Source organism: Pseudophryne corroboree, chromosome 2 (assembly GCF_028390025.1).
Source record: "Pseudophryne corroboree isolate aPseCor3 chromosome 2, aPseCor3.hap2, whole genome shotgun sequence".
Taxonomy (NCBI): Eukaryota; Metazoa; Chordata; class Amphibia; order Anura; family Myobatrachidae; genus Pseudophryne; species Pseudophryne corroboree.
The window spans coordinates 1,010,486,938-1,010,507,864 of record NC_086445.1 but is presented as its reverse complement, the minus strand read 5'-3'; the positions used below and the strand labels follow the sequence as shown (position 1 = coordinate 1,010,507,864).

The 20,927-nt window shown below is 45.4% G+C and overlaps 1 protein-coding gene across 3 annotated transcripts in view; it reads left to right on the top strand.

The window, feature by feature from the left end:
* The window catches only part of DSCAM (DS cell adhesion molecule), a 796,975-nt gene that overhangs the window by 723,298 nt on the left and 52,750 nt on the right, over positions 1 to 20,927 (top strand). For all 3 annotated transcript variants that reach the window (XM_063956595.1, XM_063956594.1, XM_063956596.1), the window contains 2 exons: positions 6,141 to 6,253; positions 14,179 to 14,328. In XM_063956595.1, coding sequence (XP_063812665.1) covers positions 6,141 to 6,253; positions 14,179 to 14,328 — 263 coding nt within the window. The remainder of the gene's footprint in view (positions 1 to 6,140; positions 6,254 to 14,178; positions 14,329 to 20,927) is intronic.

Here is a 20,927-nt window from a genome sequence, read left to right as displayed (position 1 = left end):
AGGCCTCTACACAGCTGTAGAACACATTGGCGCTACTCACACAGAGCCAGCTGTGTTACAGGGCCGTCACCTTTGCGCAGTGTCGATCTCTGTTCCTTATCTTGCATAATAATAGCTTACCGTGCAGATAATCCTTAATTAGTTTAAGCAATATATATATATATATATATATATATATATATAATCCCTTACCAGACCTAACCATTTGTAGATAAATATAAATTTGGCCCCTGCCTGTTAATCTGCAATTGGGGGTAATTTTATTGATAGACGGTGAGCCCTTAGGCTGGTAAATCGGCTTAGTTCCACTGCACAAAATATATCCGCATTTTATTGTTACTGGCGCAAAGTAACTCCACCCCCCACCTAATAATCACCGTGGTGGTGGTTGTATCTGCTCAAGGCTTGTTCTGATGCTTCAGCAATTTTCCATTGCTACATTTTCACCATGGACAGACAAAACAATGTTTTCCACCACTGTGACATGGGTAACGATTTCTAGTCCCTATGGTTTCCTTCACATTGCTTCTCATAAACACTATTTCTTAGTATGTGTTGCTTTGGGGACACATCATAAAATCTGTACTTACAGTAAAGATGGAGCCACGTTTATCTAGGCTTCTCTGCTGCACCTAGGTGCACCATGGTTTATTACCATAAACCTTTTATCTCTTGTTCTCAGCTGCAATACAATACAGAGAAGCACTTTGGTTGATGGTCTTCCGTACTAGCCCAGTAGAAATAACCTTTCACCCGTGAGATTCCCTTCAAATCTTTGCAGCAGTTTCGCACTGCAGTTGTGGCAAAGAGAAAACCAGGCTTCCAGCGGGTAATCTCAGGATCTCATACAGTTACCATGACTGAAGAGGCAGACAATAGCCAGCAAGCTGAAAAACAGCGCTTAGAAAAGTATATACGGCACAACAAATAATAGAAATGAGTTTAGCAGATCCCCCCCTGTACAGGCTTCTGGTATTGTCAGTATCATGCATGATAAACCGTGTTACAGAAACTACTGGAAAGATTATTACCGGGAAACTTTTCCGCATCGCTCACTGCAGTGTGCGTACGGCTAAATATCCAGGAAATATATATTTCCTACAGTGTAAAACACATGAGAACGTAGACCAGATCCGGTACATTTGCAGCAATGCTGAGATCAAGGGGCCCGGAGAATAATAATTTGTAATGGTATTTATCAGTGACCTTCAGACTGAGCCCCCGTGGGGATGTCTTCTGTAACACTGAACAAGATAATTGGAGGAGATGTGCCAGAGCCATTATTTTTAGACTGCTTTTAGTCGTGACACCACTTGGCAGTTATTTTTTTAATGACAGAGCAATGCAGCGCGTTTTCCCTCAAAATAGCTCTGCCGCTGACCGCTGGCTGCTGAACTCTGGTGGCCTCGGACTACCTTCTCTGTACACCACCGGGCAGCGGCATTGTTACAGGGGCGCCACGTGCCGGGTTAGTGATGGAATTCAGTAAATCTATGTGATACGTCTGGGTCTGCATTGCCTGCATTTTTAGGAAAATAGACCCAGTGAGACTACCCATAGGCATATTTACAAGGGGTGCAGCGCACATTGGCCCCCAGGGCAGGATCGCCCCGTATCACAAACCCTGCACCCAGAGTATGCTTACCTATTGCCGACAAGCAGGTCCCTTCTCCGTGATGCCATCTTTCCAGTGACATCTTTAGGAAGATGACACTGCACATTAAAAGCAAAGACCATGCCACTGTGCCAGAGACTTTGCCCTCTTGTGCACAGGTGCCCCTGTCCCGAATGTCAGTGGGAAGATATTCGGGAAGGAGGGACCCGCTTGCTGGCACAAGACAAGACGTGGAGCCTTGTGCTCAGAGGAAGGGGTCCTCTCTGTCATTTATATGCCCCTGCCCATCACAACCCAGTTCCATCTTTCAATCATAGCTGTAGACGCCACTGAAATGCATATGACCATTTTTCTCTTTGCTGATGCCACTTTTCTCAGTCATAGCTGTAAATGCCACTGAAATGCATATGACCATTTTTCTCTTTGCTGATGCCACTTTTCTCAGTCATAGCTGTAAATGCCACTGAAATGCATATGACCATTTTTCTCTTTGCTGACGCCACTTTTCTCAGTCATAGCTGTAGACGCCACTGAAATGCATATGACCATTTTTCTCTTTGCTGGCGCCACTTTTCTCAGTCATAGCTGTAGACGACACTGAAATGCATGTGACCATTTTTCTCTTTGCTGGCGCCACTTTTCTCAGTCATAGATGTAGATGCCACTGAAATGCATATGACCATTTTTCTCTTTGCTGATGCCACTTTTCTCAGTCACAGCTGTAAACGCACTGAAATGCATATGACCATTTTTCTCTTTGCTGACGCCACTTTTCTCAGTCATAGCTGTAGACGCCACTGAAATGCATATGACCATTTTTCTCTTTGCTGGCGCCACTTTTCTCAGTCATAGCTGTAGACGCCACTGAAATGCATGTGACCATTTTTCTCTTTGCTGGCGCCACTTTTCTCAGTCATAGCTGTAGATGCCACTGAAATGCATATGACCATTTTTCTCTTTGCTGACGCCACTTTTCTCAGTCATAGCTGTAGATGCCACTGAAATGCATATGACCATTTTTCTCTTTGCTGATGCCACTTTTCTCAGTCATAGCTGTAGACGCCACTGAAATGCATGTGACCATTTTTCTCTTTGCTGACGCCACTTTTCTCAGTCATAGCTGTAGACGCCACTGAAATGCATATGACCATTTTTCTCTTTGCTGACGCCACTTTTCTCAGTCATAGCTGTAGACGCCACTGAAATGCATATGACCATTTTTCTCTTTGCTGGCGCCACTTTTCTCAGTCATAGCTGTAGACGCCACTGAAATGCATATGACCATTTTTCTCTTTGCTGGCGCCACTTTTTTCAGTCATAGCTGTAGACGCCACTGAAATGCATATGACCATTTTTCTCTTTGCTGGCGCCACTTTTCTCAGTCATAGCTGTAGACGCCACTGAAATGCATGTGACCATTTTTCTCTTTGCTGGCGCCACTTTTCTCAGTCAGCTGTAGACGCCACTGAAATGCATATGACCATTTTTCTCTTTGCTGATGCCACTTTTCTCAGTCATAGCTGTAAACGCACTGAAATGCATATGACCATTTTTCTCTTTGCTGACGCCACTTTTCTCAGTCATAGCTGTAGACGCCACTGAAATGCATATGACCATTTTTCTCTTTGCTGGCGCCACTTTTCTCAGTCATAGCTGTAGACGCCACTGAAATGCATATGACCATTTTTCTCTTTGCTGGCACCTCTTTTCTCAGTCATAGTTGTAGACGCCACTGAAATGCATGTGACCATTTTTCTCTTTGCTGGCGCCACTTTTCTCAGTCATAGCTGTAGACGCCACTGAAATGCATGTGACCATTTTTCTCTTTGCTGGCGCCACTTTTCTCAGTCATAGCTGTAGACGCCACTGAAATGCATGTGACCATTTTTCTCTTTGCTGACGCCACTTTTCTCAGTCATAGCTGTAGACGCCACTGAAATGCATGTGACCATTTTTCTCTTTGCTGGCGCCTCTTTTCTCAGTCATAGCTGTAGATGCCACTGAAATGCATGTGACCATTTTGCTCTTTGCTGGCGCCACTTTTCTCAGTCATAGCTGTAGACGCCACTGAAATGCATATGACCATTTTTCTCTTTGCTGATGCCACTTTTCTCAGTCATAGCTGTAAACGCACTGAAATGCATATGACCATTTTTCTCTTTGCTGACGCCACTTTTCTCAGTCATAGCTGTAGACGCCACTGAAATGCATATGACCATTTTTCTCTTTGCTGGCGCCACTTTTCTCAGTCATAGCTGTAGACGCCACTGAAATGCATATGACCATTTTTCTCTTTGCTGGCACCTCTTTTCTCAGTCATAGTTGTAGACGCCACTGAAATGCATGTGACCATTTTTCTCTTTGCTGGCGCCACTTTTCTCAGTCATAGCTGTAGACGCCACTGAAATGCATGTGACCATTTTTCTCTTTGCTGGCGCCACTTTTCTCAGTCATAGCTGTAGACGCCACTGAAATGCATGTGACCATTTTTCTCTTTGCTGACGCCACTTTTCTCAGTCATAGCTGTAGACGCCACTGAAATGCATGTGACCATTTTTCTCTTTGCTGGCGCCTCTTTTCTCAGTCATAGCTGTAGATGCCACTGAAATGCATGTGACCATTTTGCTCTTTGCTGGCGCCACTTTTCTCAGTCATAGCTGTAGACGCCACTGAAATGCATACGACCATTTTTCTCATTGCTGGTGCCACTTTTCAGAGTGCCAGTTAATGCAGCGTATGCTTTGAAAACGGGTGTGCACAGGTATACCTTCAGCCCTGTGCCCCTCACCGCTGAATTCCAATCTCATGATATCAAGCAAAATATCTGACACCCTCCTAAGAAGACAGTAGAAAATCTTTATTCCACTATGTGTGAAGCTTAGTGTAAAACTCCTTCTTCTCTACTTGTCATGGACATTTGCATCCTGTCGCCTAGTGTGTTCCCTTCCCTGTCAGGACGGGCGGAGGCGGGGCGTACACACTGAGCGATATGACGACCATATTGCTCAGTGACGTCACGCAGCGGCCACTCAGATTGAGACAGTCCAGATTGAGCTGCATGCACGGCCGACAACGATGGTCGTTACCGACCCGCGGGGCTGCGCATCGCTCGGCGGCATACACACTGACCAATATAGTAAACGGCCACGCTTAGGAAAGGCAAAATGAGCAACGCCGTTTATTATCGCCTAGTTTTTACAGTGTATAGATCTATCCAGCAATTGAGTCAAATGACAAATATTACATTCTTTGTTGCAATTAGATATAAATGTCAGAATCTAAGAATAGTTAAGTTTTACTCACATTTGATGAATTAATTCAACAGCATATTAATCTCTCTTAATAATATTGGCAGTATTACCGGCCTTTTGTATAACAGTCACATTATTAATTACGCTTAGACCAATACTGTATACCAGGTATTAGTTTGACTGGCGACTAGAGGGGGGGGGGGGTTTAATAATTACCCAGGGCTGATGCAGGGGCCAAGGTTCGGCACTCACTCCACCCCCTCACCCTTACCTGTCTCCCCAGTCCTGGCTGCTGATTTGCTCTCTCCTCTTGCTGTGTGTGGGGGACTGATCGCACTAATCTATGGTGATTTCGGTTAAAAGCCCATTACACAGAAGACCCCTTCTAAAAACTCTAATAAATGAGGTTGAAACTGTGTGTGAAACAATGTGGTTACCACCATGTTTAAAACCAGAGTACGGCAGCGGCACAGAATACTCTAAACTAGGGGTATTGAAAATGCGGCCCTCCAGCTGTAGGGGAACCTGAGATCCCAGCATACCCTGTCACAGTTTTAGCATGCCCTAATAGGTAAACGGTTGAAGGGCATGCTGGGTTGTATAGTTCCACAACTGCTGAAAGGCTGCATCATGCATGTTGACTACCCCTGCATTAGACAGGGATGCTTCTGTTGTAAACGTGACTGAGTGGAAATGTAGCTGTAGGTTTTTATTACCCGGTCCTGTGCTATTGTTGGTGACTGGCCAGCAGATGTCTAAGTGGTGTTTCTTCCTGTCGTTAAACTCAGCTGTACACTTTAGGAAGCATGGATAAGCACTATTCTCTGTGTGGTCACATCATATAACATCGTCACGCGGTCTAAGCACTATTCTCTGTGTGGTCACATCATATAACATCGTCACGCGGTCTAAGCACTATTCTCTGTGTGGTCACATCATATAACATCGTCACGCGGTCTAAGCACTATTCTCTGTGTGGTCACATCATATAACATTGTCACGCGGTCTAAGCACTATTCTCTGTGTGGTCACATCATATAACATCGTCACGCGGTCTAAGCACTATTCTCTGTGTGGTCACATCATATAACATCGTCACGCGGTCTAAGCACTATTCTCTGTGTGGTCAAATCATATAACATCGTCACGCGGTCTAAGCACTATTCTCTGTGTGGTCACATCATATAACATCGTCACGCGGTCTAAGCACTATTCTCTGTGTGGTCACATCATATAACATCGTCACGCGGTCTGTTCTCTTTTTCTGTTTCCAGCAAAAATACTCGGACGTCAGACACCTTGAACAAGCAGCAGACCCTGAGGATGCACATAGACATTCCCCGAGCGCAGCTTCTTATAGAGGAGCGGGACACCATGGAAACTATTGGTACGTACGGCCAGTGTTACCGGGCAACAGCTGGGAACTTTCACAAAATATTGTTACTCTGGATTTTTACTTTATAATGACGCAGAGACGAGCAGGTCAGATTTACTCTGTTCTTTTCGCCAAACTAGCGCAAGTTTGGATTTATAATATTGGATATCCAAACCACGTGAGCCGGATAAGCCAATAAGATGCGGTTTTAAGATCAGAACATGACCAAGTAAATCCGAACCGCTCATCTCTAATCTGCAGTAATATTCATCCTGTCATGTGATTGGTCAAAGAGCAAACCTTTGTTGTTGTTTTTTTTGGTCTTAAACTCTAGATCAAAGGAAAGTGAATAGCAGCTGAAACGCATGCACTGTGTGAGGGCATAGAGTAGACTTACTTAGAGTAGATTTACTGTCGGGTCTATTCATGAAGCAGTGATAAGAATGGAGAAGGGAGCCAGTGGAGAAGTTGCCATTGGCAACCAATCAGCATTGAAGTAACATTTCTAATTTGCATACTATAAAATGATACAGAGCAGCTGATTGGTTGCCATGGGCAACTTCTCCACTGGCTCACTTCTCCACTCTTATCACGGCTTCATGAATAGACCCCAGGTGATCCGGCTATAGGGCTACTACCTACTGTGGTCCGTTCCTACCTGCTCAATCTGTGATGCTTGGTTCTTTCTGAGGGAAGAGATATCAGCACAGATTTATCAAGCCTTTGACAGTGATAAATAGCACGGTGATAAAGTATCAATCAGCTCCTAACTGCCATGTTACAGGCTGGGTTTGAAAAATGACAGTTAGGAGCTGATTGGTTGGTACTTTATCACCGTGCAATTTATCACTCTCCAAGGCCTGATAAATCTGGGCCCATCATGCCTTTACCATGAACCAATCGAAATTTACCCATGAAGACTGCATGATGCACACATGTAGCTGCTTCTCGGTAAGGACAAGGGGAGTGACTCAGACCTAATCGCTGGGCTGCTAACTGTGCTGTCCTGCGTTCAGATAGTCGCCGCCTCCAGGGGGAGTGTATATTCACCGTGCAAATATGTGATCCTGTGTGTATCCGAGCTGCAAAAATCCACTGTGTGCAGTGTGTGCGCAGCCCAGGACTTACTCCTACAGTGTGATGAGAACAGGCTGATCGGGGCCCGAGCTGACGTCACATACCCTTCCTGATGGGCACGCCTGCATTTTCCCGGACACTCCCAATAAACGGTCCGTTACCACCCACTAACGACCTCCTACTGTCAATCATCTTACGAACGCCCATGCAATCGGATTTTTCGCACCATCCTGTCACTGACTGGACATGCCCTTTTGTTGTTGTCCGTCCCACGTGCGCATTGCGGTGCATGCGCAGTTAGGACCTGATCGCCCGCTGTGCGAATATGCACAGCAGCGATCTGGAATAAATCAGGCCCAAGGTCCCTACGGTGGCCGCATCAGGACAATCCTCAGCCATGCCAGACTGTGACAAAGATAATGGGGGTCATTCCGAGTTGATCGTAGCTGTGTTAAATTTAGCACAGCTACGATCATGTTCCCTGACATGCGGGGGGACGCCCAGCACAGGGCTAGTACGCCCCGCATGTCAGTGCCGCCCCCCTTCCCCCCCCCCCCCTCGCACAAATACAAAAGCATCACACAGCGGCGATGCATTTGTATTTGAGGAGTAACTCCCGGCCATCGCAGCTCCTGTGGCTGGCCGGGAGTTAATTGTCGCTGCATGCTAAACGTCACGCAGCTGCCGCGGCCCGCCCCCCCCCAACGGACTAGCCACGCCTGCGTTGGCCGGACCGCTACCCCTAAATGGCAGCTTAACGCCACCGTTCAGCACCCTCCCACCCAGCAACCGCCTCTGTCTCAGAGGCGATCGCTAGGCAACGAAAGCTGCCATGCGCCGGCGCATGCGCAGTTCCGACCCGATGGCTGCGCTGCGACAAACTGCAGCAAGCGATCGGGTCGGAATGACCCCCTATATACAGAAACATTTTATTTTTCTGACGTTAAACAATCTCTTCTCCGCTTAGCTGGACAATGCCAAGTGTGTGCCAGAGCAGAGACCAGGGAGGCCCGGACGATCATGTTGTACTTTCCCCATGTGCATTTTCGGCATCTATGATCAATCCTTTATTCCCCCGATACAAAGAAACCAGAGGGAAGTTAGAATTATGTAGCCCCGATGTACGTGTACTCTTATTTTACCTCTCTGTGTCCCAGGCCTCACAGCTAATTAAGAGGAAAACTAACGATTGATTTTGCCTGGTGCGGAGGAAGTGTGTCTGAATTGCAGAATTGTACGTGCTGTATTAATCCTGTCTAGATGTTAGCGGAAGGTTTCAGCTACAGTAGCTTATCTACTGTACCAGCTTCTTGCTGTAGAACTGAGCAGGCAGCCTGGAAGACTGTGATTTTTTCACACTGTTGCAGCTCTCTACTAAACAATAGACCTGAAGGCCAGGTACCCACTGGTGCGGCATCAGAAATGTTTCATTTATGCTAGTAAACACCCGAGCCAAAAACTAATGACTAGGCCTACTCCGCCTCCCATCTCTCTGCATGGAGTCCCCATCGTGTCAAACGCTTTAAAATAAACCTTGATGCACCTGCAGTGGCTGCCAGTCTGGTGGGGGTGTCACAATGGCATTTTGGACACGAGTATTTACACCGGACATTCTCGGAGAGACAGGTTGTGGATGGCGCATGCTCCTCCCCTTGCGGCAGCTTAAATGCTTATTTTACATCAACTCACAATGTAGTCTGACTTTTTAACAAGTAAGTGCTGGTAAAAAATCTGAGCACGTGTCATAAAAAAAATAAAACTACGTCAGTGCCAGTAAATCGTGGGTTTTGGTGGTCATTCCGAGTTGATCGCAGACAGCAACTTTTTGCTGCTGCTGCGATCAACTAGTCCACGCCTATGGGGCAGTGTATTTTAGCATAGCAGGGCTGCGATCGCTTGTGCAGTCCTGCTAAGCTAAAACATTTTCAAGCAGAACTAGACCAGCCTTATACCTACTTACCCTGTGCGACGATATCTGCGATGCTGGAGCCGGCTTTGACGTCCGACATCCGCCCTCCGTTCTCCTGGACACGCCTGCGTTTTCCTTACCACTCCCCAATAACGGTCTCCAGCGGTCCGGATCCGCCCAGGTACGCCTTCTTCTTGTCATTCTTCTTTGCGGCCGGCTCTGCGACCGCTTCCTTCGTTAGACGCGACGTGACCCCTGTCGCCGGGCAGAGTCGCGCATTGCAGCCGCCGCGCATGCTCATTCCGGACCCGTTTGCACCGCAGCAAGAAATCACTACGTGCGAACGGGTCAGAATGACCCCCTTTATACTTTCTCCATACGTAATACAGGGCCCCCCGCTGTTCAGTGGACCTCTCCCTATGAATTCGGCTGTAAGCGTCCTGTACAACGTTGTGTTTTCTGTGGCGGAACCTCGTAAGAGGATTATTTGCTAATACGTAATAAAGTTGATCTGTTGCCATGGTGACATTTGTTTTGGAAACAGAGTTTGAAGACCTCTTGCTGGGAGAAAATATTAATGATGAAATGGGTACACCCGGGCTCTGATACATCGTGCCAAAGAGCCATTGATCGCAGAGATTATTGCTCAATCTACGGCAGCGATTATGAAGATGCAGCGGAACTGTTATTCTGCTCCATCCCGACTTCCAGTGCATACAGTAATCTGTGACCCAATCCCAGTTATCACCGTCGTCCCTATGCAATATATGGGTTTGCTGCTGGAACCTCCAGTCGATGTCTTTAACCCCCTGTCACCAGTCTCTCCAGTGCTAGCATGCAGCCTACATTAAGGCTTGGAGCTTAATAACTTCTACCTTAATTACAAAATAAGCTTTTGTGTGACTGAGCAGGAAGAGGGGTTACCCGGGCCCCTGGTGATGGCTTGGCGGTGTTACGGTTCCTTGGCAGTAGATGAAACGTAACCTGTAAGGGATTGTAAATGCAGATTTCAGGCTCATACAGCCTACTGTTGCCTTGTTTGGGCAAAGAATTCTGAGAACAGAAGTGTGCAGGGTTTCTTCTGCCTGTGCGCAGCTCACTTGTCAGGTAGACGTCTCAATGGTTAAATGGAAAACTTCCAGCACATCTAAGTGACAAATGCACTTATGCACTGTCTAAATATGCTGGAGCATCTCGGGAGGAATGACTGTTTTATGTCCCCATCGCTCACAAATCTGCGCTCTCTCCCTACTCGCTGCCTGATCCCGAACCCACCTGCTTTCTTTCCTGTGATTATCTCTCTGGCATGGCTGTATATTGAAGATTAATCTAAAACATGACTGTCTCTCGTATCATTTTAATGTCTGTGGACGCTGAAGTGATTTGAACTATAATTATACATTTATTAGTCTTTAATACATTTTTATAGCACATACAGTTCATCGTGCTAACTTGGACAATATTTGTGTCAAAATCGTAAGCATAAAAATGCTTCCCGAAAAAAGGAACATTTTGATTAGACATGACTGTATCTCAAGATGCATGCCGCTTGGCAAGGATAGCTTATGTACCTGAGTTACACAAGGAGAGAGCAGTAGTATATGTGCCTGGGTTACACCAGGAGAGAACAGTAGTATATGTGTCTGGGTTACACTAGGAGAGAGCGGTAGTATATGTGTCTGGGTTACACCAGGAGAGAACAGTAGTACATGTGCCTGGGTTACACCAGGAGAGAACAGTAGTATATGTGCCTGGTTTACACCCGGGAGAGAGCAGTAGTATATGTGCCCGGGTTACACTAGGAGAGAACAGTATTATATGTGCCTGGGTTACACTAGGAGAGAACAGTTGTATATGTGCCTGGGTTACACCAGGAGAGAGCAGTAGTATATGTGCCTGGGTCACACCAGGAGAGAACAGTAGTATATGTGCCTGGGTTACACTAGGAGAGAGCAGTAGTATATGTGCCTGGGTTACACCAGGAGAGAGCAGTAGTATATGTGCCTGGGTTACACCAGGAGAGAACAGTAGTATGTGTGCCTGGGTTACACTAGGAGAGAGCAGTAGTATATGTGCCTGGGTTACACCAGGAGAGAGCAGTAGTATATGTGCCTGGGTTACACCAGGAGAGAACAGTAGTATATGTGCCTGGGTTACACTAGGAGAGAGCAGTAGTATTTGTGTCTGGGTTACACCGGGAGAGAGCAGTAGTATATGTGCCCGGGTTACACTAGGAGAGAGCAGTGGTATATGCCTGGGTTACACTAGGAGAGAGCAGTAGTATATGTGTCTGGGTTACTCACCAGGAGAGAACAGTAGTACATGTGCCTGGGTTACACCAGGAGAGAACAGTAGTATATGTGCCTGGTTTACACCCGGGAGAGAGCAGTAGTATATGTGCCTGGGTTACACTAGGAGAGAGCAGTAGTATATGTGCCTGGGTTACACCAGGAGAGAGCAGTAGTATATGTGCCTGGGTTACACCAGGAGAGAACAGTAGTATATGTGCCTGGGTTACACTAGGAGAGAGCAGTAGTATTTGTGTCTGGGTTACACCGGGAGAGAGCAGTAGTATATGTGCCCGGGTTACACTAGGAGAGAGCAGTGGTATATGCCTGGGTTACACTAGGAGAGAGCAGTAGTATATGTGTCTGGGTTACTCACCAGGAGAGAACAGTAGTACATGTGCCTGGGTTACACCAGGAGAGAACAGTAGTATATGTGCCTGGTTTACACCCGGGAGAGAGCAGTAGTATATGTGCCTGGGTTACACTAGGAGAGAGCAGTAGTATATGTGCCCGGGTTACACTAGGAGAGAGCAGTGGTATATGCCTGGGTTACACTAGGAGAGAGCAGTAGTATATGTGTCTGGGTTACACCGGGAGAGAGCAGTAGTATATGTGCCCGGGTTACACTAGGAGAGAGCAGTGGTATATGCCTGGGTTACACTAGGAGAGAGCAGTAGTATATGTGCCTGGGTTACACCAGGAGAGAGCAGTAGTATATGTGCCTGGGTTACACTAGGAGAGAGCAGTAGTATATGTGCCTGGGTTACACCAGGATAGAACAGTAGTATATGTGCCTGGTTTACACCCGGGAGAGAACAGTAGTATATGTGTCTGGGTTACACTAGGAGAGAGCAGTAGTACATGTGCCTGGGTTACACCAGGAGAGAGCAGTAGTATATGTGCCTGGGTGACATCGGGAGAGAACAGTAGTATATGTGCCTGGGTTACACCAGGAGAGAGCAGTAGTATATGTGTCTGGGTGACATCGGGAGAGAACAGTAGTATATGTGCCTGGGTGACACCAGGAAAGAGCAGTAGTATATGTGTCTGGGTTACACCAGGAGAGGGCAGTAGTATATGTGCCTGGGTGACATCGGGAGAGAACAGTAGTATATGTGCCTGGGTTACACCAGAGGAGAACAGTAGTATATGTGCCTGGGTTATACCAGGAGAGGGCAGTAGTATATGTGCCTGGGTTACCCCTGTAGAAAACAGTAGTATATGTGCCTGTGTTACACCAGGAGAGGGCAGTAGTATATGTGCATGTGTTATACCAGGACAGGGCAGTAGTATATGTGCCTGTGTTATACCAGGACAGGGCAGTAGTATACTGTATATCCCTCCCTGTTACATGGACTCAGTGGCCAACTTGCGCTATTAATGTTCTACTCACTGGCAACTCTGGCCAATAGCGGTAAGAGCAGCATTCTCACTTATCAGCGCACCAACTGTCACCACATGTGGGCATCGGTTTATGGATCTCTGGCTTCCAGTTCAAGAGTCAACAAAAGTTTTAAAAAATAATGTGTGATGAAAAAAAACCCACAAAGAAAGAAAATACTAAAATACTTTATTTACATAATAAAACTGATTCCGTCGGACACCCCTTGCCTACAATAGCTTTCGCCAGCATGGGGGCTTTAAGTTTGCAAAAGCCCTACTGTACATCCTGCAAAAATGTCCCTGCTTGTCACCATCTATGGCTTTGAGCCACTGATAAACAGATCCCTATGGGCCTACGTCAGAGATATATGCACACCTGATGGTTTACGTACTCCTCCGATGTTTGTAGTACTGCGCAGGGCCAGGGTCCGTACTGCTGGTGTGCATAATAGATCCTCTGCTATCACACGCAGTGCCCCCTAGGCCACACAGGAGGTATTACATGCAGTGTAGATACTCTCTGTCCTGCAGCTGTGTGGTAGACCAATCTTATGTTTGGCCGTAAATGCAAATAATAAAAGTAATGGTGGTAAGAGAAACGTCAGCTTATTATGTACAGCGCCATTGTGGCATGTGTCTTATAGGATTTCTCCTGTTGCTTGCCCATCGCAGACAAATGTTCCTTATTAAGTATAATATGTTTGACCTCTGTTTCCTTTAGAATGCACTTTTCCAAACAATGCCTTACTGTATTTCATCTCCCAGCGCCTTTATTAAAAGTAATGTTCTATATATATAGAACCGTATGTAAACATGGCTGCACTCCAGACCCAGGGCGCACAGAGGCTCCGTGCGAGGAAAGTTTTTCGCTTTAATTAATACTTTGCAGTTTCGCCCCCTTCTGCAATCCCGAGACTGCTAATGTGTGCTAATGGCCAGGCAGATAAGAACCTGCTTTTCTCTCGCTGCATGCTCCCGCTTGCTTGGTAAGCAAAGTAGCCGCTGCCATTTCTTCCGCAATCATGGATCTCTGCTTTCCGGAGACACGATTTATACGAGACGGCAAGCAATTTATTCTAGCATTTTTGCACACGTAAAAAAATGTCAGGATTGTAAGAGGTTCTGTGTTATATACACTTTTTAATCATTGTAGGAGCATGGCTGTAAATCTGCAGACGGCTTACCAGACCAGCTCTCTGTTATGTTAGCATTAAGGTTCTTAAGCTCTTCAAACGCCACCTTAAATCTTCCCCTAACATTAAGTCTCCTCTCGCTTTAAGATGACAGATCTACAGTGCTATTGACTGATGCTGATTTTGGAGAGTCATCAAAACAGAAGTCGCTAACGGTAACTCACACAGTCCATTACCAGTCCGTGTCGCAGGCTACTGGGCCCCTGGTAGATGTCTCCGATGCCCGTCCCGGAACAAGTGAGTATATTTATAATTACATTATGCTGATTTTTTTTTATATATATATATATTACGATTTCTAAAATATTATATATGTGGTTATTTTGCCATTTTTTTAAATATATATATTTTTTATAATTATTCTATAGTGCAGACATTTCAAAGGGTTTAATAGAGAATGTTTAGACATTCACATCCGTCTATGTAGGTATATGTAGTATGGTATATGGATGATAGGTCAACAGTAAATAAATCGACCCCATATGGTCAACATAATTAATAGGTCGACGGGTTCAAATGATCCACAAGACAATTGTCGACACAAGTTTTTTTTTTTTAAAGAAAAACTTTTCCAAACTTTACCATCCACGTGGACTACGATTGGGACTAGTAGCCTGTGCGGTAGCGGGGCGGGGGGCACCTTGCCCGACGAGTGGCAAGCGAAGCAGTACACTAATTGGGGTTACAAATGGTAAATGGCACCCAACAAACAAAATAACCTTGTGTCTACCTTTTCCACGTCAACCGTTTGTACCTGCCGACCTTTTCAGATGTCTACCTTTTACATATCGACCATATGGGGGGGTTGAGCTATTGAACTAATAATGGTCGACCCCCATACTGTGTGTGTGTGTGTGTGTGTGTGTGTGTGTGTGTGTGTGTGTGTGTGTGTGTGTGTGTGTGTGTGTGTGTGTAAAAATCCACTATGTGGATATCAATTGCACTCGCCAGACTTCATACATGAGAAGTGAATCATTCATTGCTGTGACTCCATGTTATAGCTCAGTCACACCAGGCGATGTTTCGGTCCAATTAGGACCTTTTCCAAGACCAAAATATCCATTCTGTATCAAATTCAGCAATTAGGTAAATTCATTAATCTATATCTGCCCCCCTGACCCTTTTACGGAGTACATTTATTCAGTCTTGTGGTTTTCTTCCAGACCTCCCTACCATCACTGTAACATAATAACGTGTTGTTTGCAGGATGCATGTCCCATTAAAAAAAAAAATTACTACTACATTTTCATATAGCGCCACTCTTGTGGCCAACACAAGTATTGCTTCTAGCAGACAGAACTCCGCACCTTGATGAAACAATTTCGAACATATCCTGACTCTCAGGGACCCGCACTATGGGGGTAATTCAGACGTGATCGCTGCTGCAAATTTGTTAGCAGTTGGGCAAAACCATGGGGTTAATTCTGAGTTGATCGCAGCAGCAAATTTGTTAGCAATTGGGCAAAACTATGTGTACTGCAGGGGGGGGCAGATATAACATGTGCAGAGAGAGTTAGATTTGGGTGGGTTATTTTGTTTCTGTGCAGGGTAAATACTGGCTGCTTTATTTTTACACTGCAATTTAGATTTCAGTTTGAATACACCCCACCCAAATCTAACTCTCTCTGCACATGTTATATCTGTCCCCCCTGCAGTGCACATGGGTGGTCATTCCGAGTTGTTCGCTCGCTAGCTGCTTTTAGCAGCAGTGCACACGCTAGGCCGCCGCCCTCTGGGAGTGTATCTTAGTTTAGCAGAATAGCGAACGAAAGATTAGCAGAACTGCTACTAAATAATTTCCTGCAGTTTCTGAGTAGCTCCAGACCTACTCCTAGATTGCGATCACTTCAGTCCATTTAGTTCCTGGTTTGACGTCACAAACACGCCCTACGTTCGGCCAGCCACTTCCCCGTTTCTCCAGACACTCCCGCGTTTTTGCCTGACACGCCTGCGTTTTTTAGCACACTCCCGGAAAACGCTCAGTTACCACCCAGAAACGCCCCATTCCTGTCAATCACTCACCGATCAGCAGTGCGACTGAAAAGCGCCGCACGAACAACAGCAAAACTACAAAGTTTTTAGTTAAATAACTAAGCGCATGCACGCTGCGTACCATGCGCATGCGCATTTAGCAGCAAATCGCAGCATAGCGAAAATCGGCAATGAGCGAACAACTCGGAATGACCCCCATGGTTTTGCCCAACTTCTTACAAATTTACTGCTGCGATCAACTCAGAATTAGGCCCCATGTGCACTGCAGGGGGGGACAGATATAACATGTGCAGAGAGAGTTAGATTTGGGTGGGGTGTGTTCAATCTGCAATCTAAATTGTAAAAATAAAGCAGCCCGTATTTACCCTGCACATAAACAATATAACCCACCCAAATCTAACTCTCTCTGCACATGTTACATCTTTCCCCCCCTGTAGTGCACATGGTTTTGCCAAACTGCTAACCAATTTGCATAAGCTATCAGGGCTGAATTAGACCCTATGTTAATTGTTTCCCAGTTTGGTTACCTGTGATCCAATCAGCAGTCACAATATTAGTGATTGTGGATAGATACGGATCAGTCTTTCTGAAGTGTCCGGGCCCGGCTCCGCTAAACCCTTCCCTGACCGCTCTGCATGCGGGTATAAAGTATTGCACAGTGGAGCTTCGTTAATGATTTTGCTAACTTAAAGCCTGGTAAATGTCTTCTATTCAATTAATCAGTTGGAATTACATTTAATAATAAATTGGGTTATTTTCTAAAACTCTCAGCAGTATGATTAATTGATTGAAAGCCTGGAAAAACTGTTTGCAAAATTGAATTATACTCTTGCATTTTTTATCTGGGTAGTAATGACTGTGGATCATGCGGCATGCCGGAAATCATTAATGCTTGTGTACGTGCCAGATGCTTGCGAGTGTCACGTGGGGACATTAGTGATCGCTGCAGTTTATTATAGTGATGAGTTGCGTTCTCATCAGTATTGCTTTTGCCCCAAATTACCCCCCCCCCAAGTCTCACGCCACGGTGCTGGACACAGCAGTGCACCATGTTATAGGCCGTTCATAATGTGCAAGTTCTCCCAAAACATGCCTCATGAAATATGAAGGAAAATAGCACTTTCTGTTGTACACAATGAATACAAAATTAGCCAAAAAAGAGCATAATATTAGTGGATATTGTAGCAAAGAGATTTCAGAGTAATCCGCAGTGCTGCTATTCATTAGACTAACAATGCGGTTAAAATTAGAAAATCATGTCATACATACTATACTTACCTCCTTTGTCTCCTGGAGTAGCCTGAAGAGCAGACGTTGCAGGCCACTTGGGGGGCGGGGCAGAGCTGTCACATCATTAGGCTCCACCCCTACCACAGGAAAATGGTGTTATTCCTGGACAGGGGGCGGAGCCTAAATGCGTTGTTAGGAAGCAGGCCGGATGCGGGAGAGTTGCCTAGTCTTCCTGGAGTGCGGGAAACTTACTGAATAAGCAGGAGTCTCCCGCATCTTCCTGTGACTTATAGCCCTTTGCTATGTATAGTACAGTAGTGATGGCAGTGCGAAAGAAACGCACAATACCCTCACAAAATGTTAGTGTAAGAACTGGCGCCGCTCTAGTGAATCTGTGAGAGCATAGCTGAGTAAGGACACATCTGTATGTGACGGGTACATTTGAGTGTGGAGGGGTTAAGGAGATTTTAGTGAAGGGACTGGATTGATCTGAGGTGCCTGGAGAAGCTACTATAGGAGTAAGTAGCCATGGTAATCCTGTCAGATAATGTAATGCAGACAGGTCAGCTCAGGTCTGTGCAGCACAGCAGATCTCTGTAGCTCCATGCAGCATAAAGACACAAGTCCGCCTGTAAGACAATCCCCTGTAAACATGGAAACCACCTACCAGTACTCCCAGTGGGTATCCATTCACATGGTCGAACATGTTATGGTCGAAAGTCATTAGGTTGACCACTATTGGTCGACATGGACACATGGTCGACACATGAAAATGGTCGACACATGAAAGGTCGACACATGAAAAGGTCGACATTAGTTTTTTAACTTTTTTTTTTCTTTTGGGGAACTTTTTCATACTTTACGATCCACATGGACTACGATTGGAACGGTAAAGTGTGCCGAGCGAAGCGGTAGCGGAGCGAAGACACCATGCCCGAAGCATGGCGAGCGAAGCGAGCCATGCGAGGGGACGCGGTGCACTAATTGGGGTTCCCAGTCACTTTACGCAAAAAACGACACCAAAAAAAGTTAAACTCATGTCGACCTTTTCATGTGTCGACCTTTCATGTGTCGACCATTTTCATGTGTCGACCATGTGTCCATGTCGACCATGTCAATGTCGACCAATAGTGGTCGACCTAATGACTGTCGACCATAACATGGTCGACCATTCATACCGGAACCCTCCCAGTGACAGGATCCTGGCCCAGTATGAGCTGCCAGATCACTTATGTCTTCACTGGGGTCTGTTACTGAGGTCAGAGCACCCAAAGGTCGAATGAGATCCTCTTTCCATGGTGATCTCATCCATTTTGACTGGATAATTATCAGTTATAGCACAAAGCAAAACACCCAGTATCTTCAGATAATACAGAGTGATGGCTTTTATTCATTAATGTGCTGCTGTATTTTCTTCAGTACTGTACATAGTGTTCTTTGTTTTACAAATGGGGCAGCGTACCAGGTATACGTTCAAGATACCGGCTGTCGGGTTAGGGTTAGGCTGTGGGGGAGTTTAGGGTTAGGCTGCAGGGAGGGTGGTTAAGTTTAAGCACTAAGGGGGGAGGTTAGGCACTAAGGGGGGAGGTTAGGGTTCAGCTGTGGAAAGGAGGGTTAGGTTTATGCACTAAGGGGGGAGGTTAGGCGCTAAGGGTGGAGGTTAGTTTTCGGCTGTGGAAGGGAGGGTTAGGTTTAAGCACTAAGGGGGGAAGTTAGGCACTAAGGGAGGAGGTTAGGGTTAGGCTGCGGTAAGTGAGGGTTAGGTTTATGGAGGTGGGGGTTTAGAATACTTAGAATACTGAGGGGCTCCTGACCAATCGGATGCCGACGTCGGTCACGCATACCGATCCCGTGTTCCCCACTGCTGCCGGTAATCACTGAACTGTTCCATGAACAAATAAGGGCAGGATGCCACAATAATCTACGGTTTCTGTACCTGTAATAATTTATATTAGGGGCGCATTACTCCAGGGATTATTAATGATTAAGGAACACTTAGGTGACAGCAGAGCACAATGGTGATGTGAGAACTCACCATTTATGATGATACTAGTTACCAGCCAGTCAACAGCATAACAGTAACTGGAAATATTCTAAAAGAGTTGGAGTCTCACCACTGCGCAGAAATGGCTGCTATTGTGTGTATGGAAGAGTGACACCCGCACCCTAAACAAAATACAATGTCAAGAAAATACCACCACACAACCAGCGCACAAATCCTCCTTTTAGATGGATCAAGGAGTTTGAGTCTTCTTGTTCAATAGTTTTGTGACTCAGTAGCCTTCAATACCTCAAAACAAAAAGACATATATACATAGTGTAATACTGTATTGTCCTTAATATATGAATGTCTGTATTTAAGTGGTTACTCATACCCCTTAAGGTGGTCTACAGATATGCAGACAATTCAGCTTTTAAGGAAAGGTAGATACAGTAGGGCCAAACAGCTTTTTCTCCCGGTAGCTTCTCTCCAGGGGGTATCCCACTTACTCAAAACAAAAGACACATATACATAGTGTAATACTGTATCTCAATAAATAAATGTCTGTGTTTAAGTGGTTACTCGTACCCTTTAAGATGGTCTACACATTTGCAGACAATTCCGCTTTTAAGGAAGGATAAACACAATGGAGCCAATCAGCTTTTCCTCCCGGTATCTCTTTCCAGAAGATATCCCGCTCACAATCATAAAATTAAGAAGAGAAAATCTCCATAGTGTAAAAACTTCAAATAATTTATTAAAACATATTGTGAGTCTGTTCCACAATATGTTTTAATAAATTATTTTGTGTTTATCCTTCCTTAAAAGCGGAATTGTCTGCAAATGTGTAGACCATCTTAAAGGGTACGAGTAACCACTTAAACACAGACATTTATTTATTGAGATACAGTATTACACTATGTATATGTGTCTTTTGTTTTGAGTAAGTGGGATACCCCCTGGAGAGAAGCTACCGGGAGAAAAAGCTGTTTGGCCCTACTGTATCTACCTTTCCTTAAAAGCTGAATTGTCTGCATATCTGTAGACCACCTTAAGGGGTATGAGTAACCACTTAAATACAGACATTCATATATTAAGGACAATACAGTATTACACTATGTATATATGTCTTTTTGTTTTGAGGTATTGAAGGCTACTGAGTCACAAAACTATTGAACAAGAAGACTCAAACTCCTTGATCCATCTAAAAGGAGGATTTGTGCGCTGGTTGTGTGGTGGTATTTTCTTGACAGCATAACAGTAACGTCTGCACCAGCGGCTGTGCGCACCCGAACGGAGCAACACTTGAATTGCTGCGCCATCGGCACACAGAACATTTGAATTCCCCCAATAGAGGTGAGGAGCTGCGTTTTATGATGTAGGATTATCTGATTGAGTTTATACACATACAGTGTCCGCATCACATTTGTATGTCCATAAACAGCAGCTATCACTACTATCACCCAGGACATAGGGACCAGCACGTAGGGGCGTATGTATCACATGGTTAATGCGGCCGTGGTGTGATCATTGTGGCTTGCATTTATCGCTGATGAGGTGTCAGGAAAGAGCTGTGGTCACCCCTCTGTACTGTACAACTCGGAGAAGCTGCAATTTAGCATTTTTGGGGGGG